General features: G+C 37.4%; 2 protein-coding genes across 2 annotated transcripts; both read right to left on the bottom strand.

The window, feature by feature from the left end:
• Nucleotides 1-2,937: 2,937 nt before the first annotated feature.
• On the bottom strand, nt 2,938-4,693 carry LOC106414620 (arogenate dehydrogenase 2, chloroplastic-like). Its single transcript, XM_013855247.3, has one exon. It carries the CDS (start codon nt 4,324-4,326, stop codon nt 3,094-3,096), a length of 1,233 nt encoding a protein of 410 aa, XP_013710701.2. The 5' UTR covers nt 4,327-4,693; the 3' UTR covers nt 2,938-3,093.
• Nucleotides 4,694-5,042: 349 nt separating this feature from the next.
• On the bottom strand, nt 5,043-8,671 carry LOC125591288 (pyrophosphate-energized vacuolar membrane proton pump 1-like). The gene is made up of 8 exons (XM_048765218.1): nt 8,313-8,671; nt 7,531-8,105; nt 7,069-7,448; nt 6,899-6,985; nt 6,183-6,513; nt 5,708-6,118; nt 5,576-5,635; nt 5,043-5,496 (listed from the first exon to the last, which is right to left on the bottom strand). Exons 1-8 carry the CDS (start codon nt 8,566-8,568, stop codon nt 5,290-5,292), a joined length of 2,307 nt encoding a protein of 768 aa, XP_048621175.1. The 5' UTR covers nt 8,569-8,671; the 3' UTR covers nt 5,043-5,289.
• Nucleotides 8,672-17,897: the final 9,226 nt, after the last annotated feature.

Below are 17,897 nucleotides of genomic sequence, written 5' to 3' on the forward strand. Positions count from 1 at the left end.
GCTGGTGATAGGAGGGGTAAACGCAGGAGCTGTCCTAGCGCGAGGCGTTCGGAAAGCAGGTTCCTGCCCTTCTGCACCTGGGCTATCAGGGGAGAAGTTCAGGCGCTCTCTAGGGAAGGAAGGGTCGGCTAACCGTTCATGGAAAGTGACTCCTCTTCCCTGGTGGACGGACGGTTGGGTCGTTGCGGATTGAGATCTGGTTATCTCTTCGAACTGTTGCTGCCGTTCGGCTAACTGTTGCACCGTTCGCTCGGTCTCTTGAGCTTTGTCCACTAACTGGAGCATCATCCGACGGATCTCAGAAAGCTGATCTTCCGTTTGGTTCGGAGCGGATTGATGCGATGGGTTATTGAGGGCTGAGGACCCAAAGTTGGTCCCTCCGGAGGCTCTCGGGTTATTTGCCCCCGGAGCAGTGCGGTTCGGTGAGCTATTGCTCTGGTTCGATTGATCGGGGTTAGATGGATTCGTTCCATCTAATGGATTCATCCTTTAAGCTTTAGAGAAAGGGATTCGATTATTTGTCCCCACAGACGGCGCCAATTGTGAGAGACAAGGTTTCACTTCTTAGATTTAGGTTAGGTCAAGAGAGATGAATGAGAATCGTGGGCTGAATCCCGTAAATAAACTTGAAGAATGAATATGATTTTATTGATGAGTTGAAAGATGATGAATACAAAGGAATGTATCTTGTGATGATCAAAGAATACGTAATGCTTTTAATCTAGTACAAAAGTTGATCCATGAAAAAAAAAGAGCCCTTGTCTTTTATCTTCTCCATCTTTATATAGTCTAGGTTTCGTTGGCAACCCTTCAACTGTTCTCCTAGATATTTGGCTTCAATTACGGAGCTCGCTTTAGGCTCCTCTTGACCGAGTCTCTTAAGGTGTTAGCTCACTTTCTGTCGTGACCTCTGCTATGATGTCTCCCAGGTCCAGTCGTCAGCTCGGCTTTCAGCTCCCTTTGTTATGATGGGCTTATCGCAACCCACATGCTAGCTCACGCTTATCGGTACCTCACCTGAGGGTCATATTCGGGTCCAACAATATCCATTCGGTTTTCAATTTAGTTTTTATTTTTAAATATAAGTTAGATTTAAAAACATTTTTACCGCACATGGTGCAGGAAAACACCTAGTCGTCTTTGATTCGCCTAGCATATGAGGTGACTATTATGATAAAATAAACTAGGTTTTTCGTGATATAACGAAAACATAAAATAAAGCAACAAAAAATAAATAAAAATAGTGTTTTATTTATTCTATTAAAACTGAAGTGCAAAATCATATTTACTTATTTTAAAATAATTTCTTACATATTTTCATTCACATTTAATTAATTCTAACTAATTCATTTATTGTTTTTCTTCATTAATTCGACATTATTTATTACAAAGTATACAACAAAATTTACATATTTTAAATGTTTTTATTACATCTTTATTTTTCACTCATTCTAACTATTTCATTAATTGTATTTACTATAAAAATTCTACATCTTTTATTTTACAGGTTAATCATAATAATTTCACAGGTTTGAATGACATTGATTCATTCGTGACAAAAATTCAATAACAATTTTTTTAATTTGTTTACAGTTAGGCACAAACATCTAAGTAGCCATTCGAGTAAGAATCATTTTTTGGATATCGGTTTTTTTGGTTTTTAAAATTAAACTATATTTGGATATTATAAATTTTTGGAAGGGTTCGAGTCGGATCTTTCCGAGCCCGGGTAGGTTCGTAGAACCCTAAAAATATCACAATAACCTATGTGTTTAAAAATGTCATCAAAAATTTATTAAAAAAGGTAAAAATCATAACCCATGCTAGCCGCGCGAACGTGTGGATCAAGCTCTAATTATAAATAGAGTCATTTACACTTTAAGTCACTTTTGCACTTTTTATTACATTTTAGAACACATTTTACTACTGAGGTAGTTTTGCACACATTCCCACACATTTAACCCTAGAAAATTCCAAAACATCCTTCTTCCTTTTTCCTTTCTCTTTTCTCGTTTGTCTTTTGTTTTTCTCTTCCTCTCTATTGACAGCGGAAGAATAAATAAATCAGTGAGGGTGTCGGGACCGGGGGACCACCGACCTGAGTGGGCGTGTACCGGATTGAAAGATGAGACCTTTGGGAACTTAATGACGGTGGCAGAGATGACTGTGGGAGGAACAACATATAAAGGATTAGTGGTAATGGAGACGGAGGACTGGAGGTGATGATGGAGAGGATGAAGTCGATAAGTATAAGGAGTCAGATACTAAATTTCGATGAAGTTATGAAAGAGACGGAGCGTAAATAGATTACACAATCGGAAGATTGGAGTGACGAAGTCTGTGAGGATTCAGAATCTGCTTCTTCGAGTTACATGTTTAATTTTATTTGTTATGATCATCATGAGGATATGCTTGTTGCTTCGAAACAGCTTCGTGGTCCCGACGCCATCACTGGTTTATTTAATCGTGAGGATTGAATTCAGCTTCGTGGTCCCGACGTCATCACTGGTTTCTTTAATCGTCCGCCGTCAACAGAGAGAAAATAATGATTTTACGATTAAATTTTATAATTTTCTAAAAAAATTGTATGCATTTTTGAAAATTTTAGTTATAAAATTGTATAATTTAAAAATATATAATTAAATTATATTTCGAAATTTATAATGTCATATTTGAATACATTTATTTTAATGATGATTTATGAGTTTCACATTCTAAAAAAATTTCCAAAAATATAAATTGACATTAAATGTAATATATGAATTATTACCATATTTTAAAAAGTTTACCAAAAATATAAATTAACATAAAATGCAATTGTACATGTCATATTAAGCTATAAGACATGTCATCATCAATTTCAGTAGCCATGTCATATTTGTTTTGTGAAATTGATTGTACAAAGGACACGTTTGGCAAAATCTCTTGCAAATACGGTTTGGTTTGGGAAAAATGTGCTACATTAGTCTGATAATTACACAGAGCAAATGATTACCAACTTTTCATGACCAAGATGAACACAAACACACGATTCTTTCCAAAAACGATATAGCTTTCTTTTTATTCAGAAACAAACACAAACAACATTGGAGTTTAAGAAGATGATGATGATGATGACTCCTCTTTCACGCGAACAACACCGTCGTTAAGCAACTTCTGCTCTGTTTTCTTCCCCTCCCCACCACCAAACATCTGCTTCCTATAAACCTGATGCAACCTCCCAAACAACTCCTTCTTAATAGACTCAAACGCCATATCCAACCTCTCCAACTGCTCAAGCGCGTTCTGGTTATACATAAACAAACCATAGTAAAGCTCAAAGCTATCACTGGACGTGTTCTCCACCAAATCAAGCAACGTCTCGTAACCTTTGGTATTAATGGGAGAAGACTCGACTCCAAACTTCTCCAACACCCTCCCCATGGTATGCGTCACGAACTGGGACCCAGCCGCGTGCTTGTCGTGCTCCTCGCAGCTCATCTCCACCATCCTACAGCCTTCGCTCTCGAACACCTTGAGAAACTTGTCGCACCTCTCGTGCCGAGAATCCTCCCCTCCGATCCTCACCTTGTCGTAGACGAAAGGGAGGCCGGACCAGGAGTGCTTGCCGCTCTCCGGTCCGAACATCGGGTGAGTGCAGAGGATGTCGAACTCCTTGGGGAGGTACTTGAGGAAGAGGGTCTTGGGGAACTCTTTGACGGAGAGGACGTCGACGAAGAGCGTGCTGCGGCGGAGGCGCTGGAAGGGGAACGATCGGAGGACGGATTCGGTGGAGAGGATGGAGGTGCAGAGGAGGACGACGTCGGGGTGCTGCTCGCAGAGGTCGTGGGGGTTGTGGAAGAAGCGGGCGCCGATTGAGGAGGCGGCGGAGGAGTAATCGGAGCGGGAGTGGGTGATTAGGTTGTGGCCGTGGCGGACTAGGGTTTTGGAGAGGAACTGGCCGAAGTTGCCGAAGCCTAGGACGGCGATTTTGAGGGCGGAGGATTTGCGGTACTCGGATTTGAGCTGGGTCTCGTAGTCGAAGATCTGGGCGGCGTCGATGGCGCGGATGCGGAGGGATCTCGGCGGAGAAATGGCGATAGCGGGTGGGTTCCGGCGGAGATTGGGGGGAGAGAAGAGGGGCTTCGTGGGAGAGAAATGGAGTAGCATTGTGTGGTGCCGGTGGTGGCGGTGGAGAAGAGATTTGTGGTGATTTGAGGAGTGTGTATGCAAAGCAACAACTTGTGGAAGAAGAAGAGAAGCGATATGAGGAGAGGAGGAAGACGATCGAATCTGATGAATACCACAACCACAAGGACCGTAAAGTAAATTAAAATAATTTGTCATCAAGTTGAATTATGCTTCCCACGTTTTTTCACTTTTCTGTATTAAACCCTCGTATAACATTATAATTAGAAAAAGCCCCACAAGTTCTCTTTCCTAACTCTTATCCCCTCGAATCAAGAGTTCCAACTCTGTCTTCCCAAACGAAATAAGCTCTCAAGTTATAGCAGATGATGTGTTTTTGTTGTTTGTGAGTGAGGAGGTGGATAAATTTTGTGGCTTTGGTGAAATATGATCCTGTGATCCACACTCTCTTGCCACTGACGATGAAAGGAGAGTGTGTTGATGCTATGGAGGATGAGATGTTTAGGCTAACGAGCAAAGATGGGAATCTTGCTGTGGAATGGACGATGCAGTTGGAGCAAGACCCTGTTCAGATACTTGATGCAGTTATGCCTTTGTATTTGAACAGTCGGATTCTAAGAGCATTGCAGGAGTCATTAGCGACTGTCGACTGAGCTCGCTTCCAGGATGAGTGCCACGTGTAGTGCGACTGATAATGCTCTTGAACGGAAGAGGAATATGACGGTGACGGTGGCTTACAAACGGGAGAGACAGGCCAGGATGACTGGGGAGTTGATGGAGAGTGTGGCTGGATACGACGGTGTTAGTTAGAAACCAAAGTTGTTTCTAACCATCTAGTGTATGTGTAATAATGTTATGAAAGAAGACGAAGACGAAAAAAGTAAAAGAAGCAGAGCAGGCAGAACCTCAACAACTAAAAAAACAAGTCTCAAATACTTGGTGGATTTCTAAATTCTAGACAGCACAAAAAGTGATAAGAGAGAGAGAAACATCATTCGGTTGGTTCTTTAAATGAGCTCTCATCAACAAAAACAGGTTTTGTTTAACCACCTACGCAAAACGAAAATAAGAATGGTAAGAAAGAAGATCTCCATCATCTTCATCTTCTTCTTCATCATCATCATCATGATCATCTTCTTCTTCTTTCACTCAGGGATGAGTTTAGAGGTACTTGAAAAGGATACCACCGTGAGTGGCAAAGAAGGGAGCAAACACAAGAGACTCAACAGCCATGAGCTTGATCAGAATGTTCAACGAAGGTCCTGAGGTATCCTTCAACGGGTCTCCAATGGTGTCACCTATAACAGCTGCCTTGTGTGGCTCTGAACCCTTTGGTCCTAGACTCTTTGCGTGTTCCGACACACCAGCCTGAAAAAAAACAAATCTCAATGCTTAAGGATTTTGATTCTCATCTCTTAAAAAATGGTTTGATAAATCAGTTCTGTACCTCAATGTATTTCTTGGCGTTGTCCCAGGCACCACCAGTGTTAGATGCAGAGATGGCAATCTATTTATATAAAACAAGAACGTCGATGAGCATAAGTTATTCACAAGAGAACTGAGAAGAGAATATATATACCTGAACACCGGAAACAAGGGATCCGGCGAGAACACCAGAGAGGGTCTCAACACCAAAGAAGAAACCAACAATGAGAGGAGTGAGCATGACAAGGCAACCAGGAGGAATCATTTCCTTAATAGAAGCATCGGTGGAGATCTTGACGCATGTGGCGTAGTCAGGCTTTGCGGTACCTTCCATGAGTCCAGGGATGGTGTTGAACTGCCTGCGAACTTCTTCAACCATCTTAAGCGCTGCACTTCCCACACTCTTCATCGTCATTGCCGAGAACCAGTAAGGAAGCATGGCGCCGACAAGCAGACCAATGATCACCTTTGGGGTCAAAACATCAACGGTGTGGACTCCTGCACGGCTCACGAAGGCACCGAACAAAGCCAAGGAGACCAACGCAGCAGAGCCAATAGCAAATCCCTATACACAAAAAAAAAAAATCAGAATCACATCAAAAGCAAAGGCATGGTTTAAAGCCACGAACCTTTCCAATAGCGGCAGTGGTGTTTCCAGCTGCGTCAAGAGCATCGGTTCTTTCGCGGATGCGGTGGCTCATTCCAGCCATTTCAGCAATACCACCAGCATTGTCACTGATGGGACCGTAAGCATCGATTGCCAAACCAGTGGCGATGGTGCTGAGCATCCCTAGAGCGGCAACGGCAACACCATACATAGCAGCAAAGCTGAAGCTAACGAAGATACTGATAGCAATGGCGAAGATTGGAATGATGACTGATTTGTAACCAAGAGCCAGTCCAAATATGACATTGGTGGCAGCACCAGTTCTGCATGAATCTGCAACATCTTGCACAGGGCTGCAAAAACAAATACGGGAACATCAGAGTTGTCCTAACAGTGAAGAATGATAGTAATTAGGCCTGCATATTTTGTCTGCACCGAACCAGCCGAACCGAACCGATTTTCAGTTTTCGGTTTGGTTAGTTCGGTTAACCAAAAATACCTGAAATTAATCGAACCTAACTAACCAAATTTAACCGAAAACCCGAAAATATCCTACTTTTCAAATTATACCGAATTTTCACCGAAAACAAAAAGTGTTATTTTCAGAAATTATGTTTAAAAACCAAAAACCAAACCGAAACGATTTTTGGTTCACTATGGTGGGATTGTGGTCAAACGGTATAAACCGAAACCGAAATAACCGAATGCCTAATAGTAATGGTGAAAGTAGTTTCTTACCTGTAGGCGTTGCTAGTGTAGTACTCAGTGACGAAACCAATAATGAGTCCAGCCCAAAGACCAACACAAACACACAGGAATAGCTGCCTGCAATCCAAAAATTGTACACCGTAATTAGAATCTTACACCGTAGACAAAAAGCAACCACACAAAAGAAGGATCATCATTACCAGTTCTGCACGACTTTTTGTGTTCCAAAGTTGAAGATGGTGAAGGAAGAAGGCAAGCCAACCCATGATACAACAGCGATTCCAACGGTCATGATAGCAGTTGAGATGATGAGCTGGTTCTTCAACGCTGGCTCAATCTCCTTAACAGCCTTAATCTCAAAGAAGTCAGTGGCGAAGAGGGTCGTGATCAAACAAACCAAGATACCCATTGAACTGATGAGCAGTGGGTAGCACATGGCAGTGAAATCGTGGTTGATACCAAAGGAAGAGATCGAAGCAACGACAAGGGCAGCACATGACGCTTCAGCGTATGACCCAAAGAGATCAGATCCCATACCAGCAATGTCACCAACATTGTCACCCACATTATCAGCAATAACCTATAACACAACCAACAAAAAATCAAGTCAAAAACTTATAAATAAATAAATAAAAAAAGTAAAAGATCATATATGTACTTACAGCTGGGTTTCTTGGATCGTCTTCTGGAATATTCCTCTCGATTTTACCGACAAGATCAGCACCAACATCAGCAGCTTTAGTGTAGATCCCACCACCAACACGTCCAAAGAGAGCCATGGAAGATCCACCAAGCCCGTAGCCAGTGATAGCCTCAAAAAGACCTTCCCAGTCATCACCGTAATAGATCTTGAACACGTTAATGGTAATGTACAGCACCAAGAGACCACTAGCGGCGAGAAGGAAGCCCATCACAGCCCCTGACCTGAACGCAACGATGAAGGCCTTTCCGACACCTTTCCTGGCCTCCAAGGTGGTTCTAGCGTTAGCGTAGGTGGCAATCTTCATGCCGAGGAAGCCAGAGAGAACGGAGGTGACCGCACCGAGGATGAAAGCAATGGTGCTGAAAGCTGCGGTGGCTAAAGCAGGCTTGCAGGTTTTGGTGGAGTCGTAGGTGCAAGGCTTGCTCTCTGTGCTGAATCCCTCGACGGAGCCGAGGAAAACGAAGATGATAGCGGCAAAGAACACCATGAAGACACCAACGTATTGGTACTCCGTGAATAGGAATGAAGTTGCACCTGTCCCCAAACACACAACAAATCAGATCCTCACTTTTCAGACAAGACTAGATTCCAAAACACATCAGATTAAAAGATTACTAAACTAGTAGTAGTTTAACGTCCTTATCAATACAGTAAAACAATCTTCAATCATCAACCAAACCAAACATAACCAGATCTAGGACAACGACCGTGAGATCTGAACAGAGTTTGACGAGATCTTACCTTCAGATATAGCTGTCTGAATCTCAGCGCACTTAGCGACGACGCTCTGGTCGTTAACACCTTCCTCTTCCTCGATGAGGTAATCATCGTAGCCATTCTTAGCACCGCCAGAAGACGAGGATGCGCCTTGGTCGCCGGAGACCTTCACGCGAGAGACGATGAACCATTGGAAGAGCGAGAAAACGATGCCGACCACCGCGCAAACAGGGATGAGGATCTCCGTCCAGAGCTCCGGGAGAAAAGCTGACGCCACCATTCTCTCCGTACAAAACGATAAGAGAGACAACAAACAACACAGAGTTGAGATGAGATGAGATGATTCGATGGAAGATGAAATGAGGATATCGTGTCGTTTTATAACACTGCCTCTCCCTTCTCTTGGATGCTCTATTCAAAATCAGGTACGGTTAGTTGCACCGTTCTTTACGCTGCACCCTTAACGCTTGCTTTCATCTTGGCCGTTGATTTTAGGGCTTAAGAGACGAGGTGCGTGTGCGTTACTGCGTTGATGTCCGTCCGATCGTGGAGTACAGGATTAGCGCTCAGCTGATTTTGTAGTCAATCGTCTACGTGGTGTACATTAATTAGTTTGCTTTTTTTACACTTATTGGAATTAATTAGTTAGGTGGAGATTATGTTTATCCATGGTATATTCGAGTATTTATAGAGAGTGATTGTATTTATACTAGGAAGTATATCCTTAAATCCTCGTCATCATTTTCAACCAGTGATTCAGTGTACAGTCAGATATGGATTAAATTAAAATCATTTGAACATTTTTTTGTCATATTTGATATAAAAAAATTTGTCAGCAAAATCTTTACATTTTCTAAACAAAAATATCATTAAACATTTATCTAATTGAAATTTAACCAATAATAAAATAAATTGTATAATATCATTAGTCATAAAATATAAATTATTAATAAATTTTATATTAAAAATATAAAACGTAATTTAATTTGGAACCAAAAAAAATCCAAAACGTCGTATATTTAGCAGTGAGTACAAGATCATGAATTAAAATTTAGAATTTATAAAAGTAAAATTTAAATATTTTTACCAAAAAGTAATAAATATATTTTAAAACTCGTATTCGTGTTATGGGAATCGGTCCTATAGTGGTACAGTGTACTTTAGCAACTTGATTCGACGTTATACTAAGCTCATGTTGGCAACAGGTTCGATTAGGTTTGGATTCCAAAACTTCTATTAGGTTCGTCTCATCTTCAGACGAAAGAGAACGGGTACAGCAAGGTACGGTGCACTCTACTGTATGTGGACATTTCCGCCAAAGAATAAGAGCTGTGAGAGGATATAGCGGAGGCCTTTTCGAGCGGCTACGTATTTATTTATGTGTATTGAATGGTGTGCAACTTTCCAGTCGGATAAATACTCTTTCTAAAAAAGAAATATCTTTATTAACTTTTGTATTTTTGTGGAGCATTAATTATTTTTCTTGTACCAGTGAGTAGTGACCACTCATGCTCATCTTTTGTTCCCCTTTGCATGTTGCTAACGAATATGGGAAAATTACCAAGTGATAAAATCTTTCCGAGTTATCTGGCCAACATTAGGACATTTACCTTTCAATCACGATTTAGTTTCCTTTATTTATAAATTATATAATCATAAATATGGGATAGGTTATCAATCGTGATGGGATGTAAACGTAGAACTCAAACCAGTCTCAGCTAATTAAAGTAACAATAATTGAATTAGAAAGGAAGTGAATGATTTTACACGGTAACATAATGTGGACTTCCCATGATTATTATGATTAGGAGTGATCGTCGGCGCTATTGCAACTATAATGTTTTTCTAATTAAGGCAAGCTCACCAAAGTTCGGTGACATCTCAACGGGTATGAACGGTGACCGGAAAATGACGGGGAATAATGCATTTCCTAATGTTCCTATAAAAAATCATCATTGACAAGGAATAATAATTTCTTCTCATTCCCTCTAGTTCCTTTTTTTTTTTAGAGAATTAAAGGACAAAACTATTTCTTGTTAAATTTGATAAGGAACAACCATTCCTTTTCATTCCTGCTATTTTTTTTCCGTATATTCCTTTTCTGTTTGTTTCTCTTGTTTTCCGAATGGTCACCAGTGATACCCAACGTTTATATTGACAATGCCATAAAATGGTTGTACGTCTATCTTATTATTAAAAACATCGTGGATATATCCATAAAAATGATCTCGTGGTTAAGAAGAAAAAATAAAGATCTATTTATTAAAATGAGTGACGGATGGGTCATTTGTTTATAGGTAAAATGTTGAATGGTGGTTTGTGATTTATTGATGTGAATTATATGATAAAGAATACGTGGCCCTTGCATGATTATTGGAGAGTTCTTAGGGTGGAGTTTTTAGCGGAATATAAGAATTCGTCTCTTAACTTTTAACTACAAAAGCTAAGAACCGGCTCTTAAAACTCTTATTTAAGAACTAGTTAGTTTTTTAGTTAAAAGTTAAGAGACATGTTCTTATTTTCCGTTAAAAACCTCATCCTAAGAACCCCCGATAATCATGCTCTAATTTATTCTTTTATCACTAAGTGGTGTCAGATACTTTTATGGTATCTAAAAATATAATAAAGAATTTGCAAAACATAACTCAGAACTTAATTTTAAATGCAAAACTATATCAAAACTTGAATCAAATGCAAAACTAAACTAAAAGCCTTGTGAAATTACAGTCGGTTCTTTCTGGCCAAACAAAAATACAGTTACGAATATAGCTCCGGAAAGTCGTCTGAATCTTTTGAGATGTTATAAGTCATATCGTTGAGATCTCAACTTGGCTTCCTCTTCCTCATGAACTCTGATGGAACTTCCAAATAAATAGCAATTTATTTTTCCGAAAAAGTACTTCAGTTAATAACTCATATGTATTAGTCTAATATAGTTATCACGAAATAGTTTGACTGTTTATATAAACAGCTGAATAAGAAAAAAAAAGGTTAAACATTAATATGATTACCGGACAATAATTAGAAAAAAACGAGTCAAACAAATCTAACAATTTTTTATGTATCCACATACAAGACACATTGCTAGTTTACATACTTCTATCTATAAATTAATCTAAATAGAAATTACACCAAAAACGAGTAAATGTAATATTCAAAAGAAATAATAATAAACGTGTTGGTATCGTAAGAGAACAATATGTCGCGTCATCACAGTTTGCTATCTTTTGCATCATCTTGATTGCTTTATTTTCTCTTCATGAATGTATGTATTTAAAAAAGTTTTACTTTGTTCATCATCTATTTTTTTCACCATTGCAATCACATGATAATATCATTAATAATTATTTTTTCCTCCGAATGATATTGTTGTTACTTTTTTGTTTTTGAAGCGGGCCCTGCAGCTAAGAAACAAGTGCATGCAAATAATATGCCCAGTGCGCCTAAAACATTTACCCAGATGTATTTGTTGTATCATCCCTAAATCTATTCATGCGCCCAAGTGTTACTCTAAGGAAGAAGACTGTAAGCGCAAGTGCAACTTATTATAAGTTATCTCGAGCACTTACATAAATGATTTTAAAACAAATTATGAATAACCTTTTTTTTCTGCGACAACCCTAAGTCAACATCGTGATTCAATCGACGGCTCTACCGTCGCTGCTGTACAGAGTTTCTAGAGGATGGGCATTCCTCGCGATGTACTCCTTGAAGGTCTGGAAAATCAAAAGGAATTTGTTTTAGGACAATTATATAGATGCTCTTCCCCTCCTAATGGATTGGTTCAGTCTGGTGGTGAATAGGATTTGGGGAACAAGATGTCGTATTTACACTCGCCAGTTAGGAGATTCCTCCTTTCTCTTCCACATTCCAGATGAGGTTACTCGTAAATGGGTAACACAGAGAGGAATTTGGCATGTTGATGATTGTATTTTGTTTGTGTCTGCTTGGAATCCTGCTGGAACTCTAGCTCTGCTTGAAATTACAACTATTCCGGTTTGGCTCACCTTGAAGAATATTCCGCATCAACTTTACTCCAAAAGGGAATAAGCTGGATAGCTTCAGGTATAGGTGCTCCAATGCTCACTAGTAAGCCATGGCTGGATCCTATCCTTATGGGAGAGGTAAAGTCAACTGGAACTACTATAAACAACACTGAGGTAAATGTCCCTACACCTCCCAGACAATCTGCCTCAATAGCGACTGAGACTACCCATGCTGTAAGTTCTCCAAAAGTTGTCTCCAAAACTTCAAAAGCTCCTTCATCTGAAACAGATTGCATGTCAGAAAAGGCACAATTGACCCCCAATTCTGGTTACAACGAGACCTCCACTTCGACAACATCTGTTTCACATACTGTCTATGCTCCTCTAGACTTCATTAATGCAGGTTCACTTTCACCCTCTCCAGCAATGGATTTGAAATGTGAGACCACATTAGGTGACCATGGAGATAAGATCAAGCAAGCAATTAGGTGAAGCATCAAGCTCAAACAGATTTGCAAACCTAGCCATGTTGGAAGAGGAAATAGAGACTGAAATTGTCTCCTCCCCCACTCATTCTCTGGCCCAAACAGTCAACACTAACTCACCTTTTGTCTTCAACTCCTCGTTGCCGTCATCTCCAGCTTCAGTGTCAGATCCTCTTATTCTTAATTCGCAAGTGCCAGATGAATTTGGTTTCACTTTGGCGGTGAATTCAAGATGTAGTTCGGATATGGCTCATAGATCGCGTGGAGGTCGTTGCTTAAAGCCTTCTCAGAAACTAAAGGATATGGAGTGGTTTACATTCGGTAAGAAAGGAAGGCGTGGAAGAGGTGGTACTGCTCATCATCGTTCTTCCAGCTAAGACTCAAATACCATTGAGTTCTTCATCTTCTCGTTCCTTCTTTTATAACTATGTTAAGCTTTGCGTGCAATTTGTTTTACTTCTATTCTGAACACTATGGCAGAGTCATTCTCTTGTATCTTTCTAGTATTTAATAGTAAGCCATTTTTCAAAAAAAAATAATAATAATCTTTTTATTTAATACCTCATAATATCTACCTTCGTTTTATATGATTAATACAAACTTATTTGGAGCCCAACAAATATAATTATGTCCATTGTAATGCACACTAGTTAAATCTATTTTCTTCCTTTTCTTTTGGATTTGCTATTAATTTCTAAAAAATATTTCTTCTGGTTAATAACTAAATATAAGTTTTATAACTTAATAGTTTTTAATGGTAAATGGTATAATTTTTCTATGTTCTTCTACACCGTATCACTACCACTTGTGAGTAAGGAAACAAATAAAAAAATCTAATTTTTTTTTTATTATATGTCTGAAAACAACGATAATTCTTTATATCAGTCTCATTTATGTATTTTTATTTTCTACCGATCACGTCGAATATCTTAGTACAACTGGGATTAAAATTCAAAAAGCAAAGTATAGATAAAAATGGTAATCTTATACCATCCATGCTTTTATATATAATTTTGATGATTGATCTAACCTTTATGACAACTTAGGACGAAAAACCTTTATGACAACTTTTATTCTCCAATATTTTTGATGGAAATCTTAGCCACAGGCCCACAAAGTATGTCGTTTCATAATTTTCTTCACCTTATAAAAACATGAATGCTAATATACTTATTCCCATGTGGAATTAAGGTGATTTCACCCAGCCTTAGTTTTAGGACATGATAGTTTTAAACACAGCGATTAATGTTGTCGATTACAAATAGTTGTCGTCTCAAGTGTTAATAAGTATATTATACAACCATTTCAACAATTAGTTGAAATTAGTGTATTTCCAGGATATTTTTAACTAATTAAATAGCATATACAATACAGTTTATTAATAAATTAATAATAGACTAATTTTCTGACATCTATCATTTTTTTTTGTCATCAAAAACAGATTCATACTGACTCTGTGAACCACACCGAGAGATCCTGATCCATGTTAACGACGAAAGACGGTTGTTTCCTGACACTGCGTGCTAGGCTATCCGCCGTTGAATTTTGCGTCCTTAGTACATAGATGATCTTTGATCTAATGAAACTCTCTCTCAGGTTCTTGATATCTTCCAAATAATTTGCAAATGCTGGACATTCTTCTGGTTCCGAAACCATCTTTACCAATTGAGAACAATCCGTTGCAAACGTAACCTGAAATTGAAGTAAATTTTTCATGCATTCCATTGCCCATAATAAAGCTTCCATCTCCGCATGCAGAGGAGTTAGACAAGCCCGTACATTCCTCGCCCCCAACAAATTAGCAAAACCTTCTAAAGTACTAAGTCAACCTTGTCCTAAGAAAACATAATTCTCCTTCCAAGAGCCATCTGTGAAGCACCATCTTCCTGGAATCGAAGGAAGGGTTGTAGGCTCGATCGGTAAGACTCTTCTGTTTTCCTTGGGTACCTGTGCCTCAGTCCAGAGTGTTGATTCTGTTTCTGCCAATTTGAGCGTATCTCGAGGATCTATCATATAATATTCTTATATAATTAAAATGATGTTATTTATAAAATAAAAATGGACCCTAATAACTAATAATAATGTTGCATATATTTTAATTTTTGTGCTCAGATAAAATTATCATTTTTAAGGAAATATTTTTGATGAATATTAAAATTAAAAATTTAACATATTTTATTCCATATATATATATATAGCGGTTAAAATTCTATAGAGAATAAAATAGTTTAAAAGTATTATTAATATAAATTATGATAATGTCAATCAATAAATTTTTTATTTATATATATATATATATATCATGTCTTCTAAACAAAAAAAAGAAGATGCAGTAGAAAATACATCTTTATAAAAAAATGTACCTAAGAACAAGAGTTAGGTAAACGGGATATCATTCAAATTATTTAAGAAGTGATTTACTCTCTCAAATCTTCTGGTGTGGTAGTGGATCTTAAATATAAAGAATCATAATGTTTTAAAAAAATATTTTGATAAGTGACAAATTAAACTCATTGTAATTATAAACAATTTTAAGTGATATAAATTAAGATATAATAAAACTGAGTAGTTTTCAACATAGATGAGTGAAAGTAGTTAATCACGATATTTTTTTGCTTAGGGGGTTTGAACCATATGTGGTAGTATTGTATGCAGCGTCTTAGGGTAGATTTTGGAAAGCTTAATATATTTTTTTGAAAAATTAAAATTTTACCTATATGTGTTTATTTTTGTGTATAGTAAATACTGTTTAAGTTTATTTGATTTATGAAGGGTTTTAGTTAGTTAATTAGTCTAAGAGAGATTTTTAGGGTCTAGACGACCTAACATGTAAGTCGTCTCGGGCGATTAGAAAACTTCTCTATGAAAGTCTTCTAACTCTCGCTAAAAAATATTTTAGTTTCCCGCTAAAAATATTGAAGTCTTTATGCGATTTACAAGTAAGGTTGTCTAGTAAGTCTTCTATTAGAAGACGAACTAAAAGTCTTCTGAATCGAAAATATTTAACATTATTGGAATTTTTGTCACCATATATAATGAAAAATTTACACATTCTATCACCTCATCTCAATAACTGCAACAAAAATGGTATGTCCTCATTCTAAAACTCTCCAACCTCTCTCTAATCATGAAATTATAAACACCAAACTTTATATCAATTTATGTTTTTGTCTCATGTCTTCTCAGTTTATCTTATTTTGCAGGGTTTCATCACATGGGTCTCATCTTCCACTCATTTAAAGGTAGATCTATTATTTATATATGTATTTTTGGTGTTCTATAAAGGTAGATCTACTAATATTCCACTCATTTCTCTGTTTTAAGCCATTTGAACGTTTTTTGGATATGCAGGGGGTTTTAGATCTGGAATTTGGATATGTAGGTTTTCAGATCTGGAAGACTTCTAAGACGACTTACCTGTTAGTCGTCTAAATTATGAGCGCTAGAAGACTTCCAGGATGACTTACCTGGAAGTCTTCTGACGGAGTCTTCTCACATGTCTCCCTTTCGTAACAGATCTAAGCGTTTTGGTAAGTTTTTATTTTGATTTTTCTTCATTTGGTGACCTCCTGTTGCAGAAAATTCTTACATTTTTTCAAATTAAAATCTCAACAAACCCACGAGCGTCTCTTTGACTTGAAAAATACTAAAGTGTATACGAATTTTTCATTTTTGTCTCATGTCTTTCTCACGAATCTATCTTTTTGTGCAGGTTTTTAACAAGATGGTTCTCATCTTCCATTGGATTGTACTTTGTGTTTTCTATAAAAATATATATATAATCTTCCACTCATTTTTTATTTTTTTAAGTCATTGAACATTTTTTTATATGCAGGGTTTTCAGATCTGGGTCTGGTATACATATTTTTCCTGATATGGAGCAGATTTTGGAAAACGTTATGGGAAGTCTTCTAAAATATAATGCGCTTAGAAGTCTTTAAAGTCTTCTAAAATATAAGTGTCAGGAGACTTCCTGGAAATCTTTCTAAGGAGTCTTCTTTTAGATCAAGTGGAGTCCCAAACTTGTCTTTGTAAAGCAATGATCTAATAGATGTTTGTTTGGTCGGTTTGTATTTACATGTGTACTCCTTTAGTTGTGATTTTTTTTTTGTAAATTGAAGAGAATAATAAAAAAAATTTGGTCAGAATGTCATATCCACCAATATTATCTGCCAAAAATACTTGACATTAATTGAAGTTAGGGATACAACTTCAATAGCAAAACACAAGAAAATAAAATAAATCAAATGTATTACAACAACTAAAGGAGAAGAATTCTCAAGAAAAACTTAGTCACATTCACAAACGAGATAAACCATTACATAGTTAAAGATATAACAGTTCAGGACGTCTTCTCGGAAGACTTAAATTTAACGCGGGAAATTGAAATATAAGCGGCAATTTAAGCGGGAAAGGAAATGAAAATTAAGCAGCAGGAACTCAAAATTTTAAGTGAAAAATTAAAATTTTAAATTTCGTGAAAGTGTAGTTAAAAAAGTTATCTTCTGATTAAAAAGACACAGTAAACCAGCTATTACTTGATATTCTTGAAGGTTACTTTACACTTTTGAAAATTAAAATAAACATATCTGTAAAGTTATTAACACATGAATATCGGTAAACTCATAATTAAAACCGATTTAAGTTAGAATTTCATTCAGGAGCTCAAATATCGACTAATATACATGAATTAAAAAAAAATATTAAAAATCATTTTAGTTTAGAGAAAATGAAAGTTTATTAAACATTGACGCAAACGAATTCCACGGAGGTTGTCTGGTAGACTTCTAGGAAGTCGTCCATTTGGGTATTTTGCAATTGACTTTTTAACCTAGAAGACTTACATGAAAGTCGTCCATCTTTGTTGTTTTAAAAAAACTTCGAGAGACTTACATGGACGTCGTCTAGGGTAACGGGTTAGTTTTGCATTTGACCGGATTGTATCAGAAATTTGACTTTTCCTAGACGATACACATAAGTCTTTTCGTGAAAATTAAAAAAATCAACTATTTTGTTATACCAGACGACTTCCATGTAAGTCGTCTCAGGTTAGTTTGCCATTGAAGAATAAAACACAAAAAAAATTATTTTTTTCTAGACGACTTAACGGAAGTCGTCGCCCGACGACCTACATGGAA

The sequence above is a fragment of the Brassica napus genome, chromosome C8 (assembly GCF_020379485.1).
Source record: "Brassica napus cultivar Da-Ae chromosome C8, Da-Ae, whole genome shotgun sequence".
Lineage (NCBI taxonomy): Eukaryota > Viridiplantae > Streptophyta > Magnoliopsida > Brassicales > Brassicaceae > Brassica > Brassica napus.

Excerpts from the sequence above, each read along its gene's own strand:
- LOC125591288 (XM_048765218.1), bottom strand. The coding sequence starts at position 8,568 with ATGGTGGCGTCAGCTTTTCTCCCGGAGCTCTGGACGGAGATCCTCATC. Across the intron at positions 8,106-8,312 it reads TCAGACAGCTATATCTGAAG|GTGCAACTTCATTCCTATTC; the intron begins GTAAGATCTCGT and ends GTTTGGGGACAG. Across the intron at positions 6,514-6,898 it reads TACACTAGCAACGCCTACAG|CCCTGTGCAAGATGTTGCAG; the intron begins GTAAGAAACTAC and ends TTGTTTTTGCAG.
- LOC106414620 (XM_013855247.3), bottom strand. The coding sequence starts at position 4,326 with ATGACAAATTATTTTAATTTACTTTACGGTCCTTGTGGTTGTGGTATT.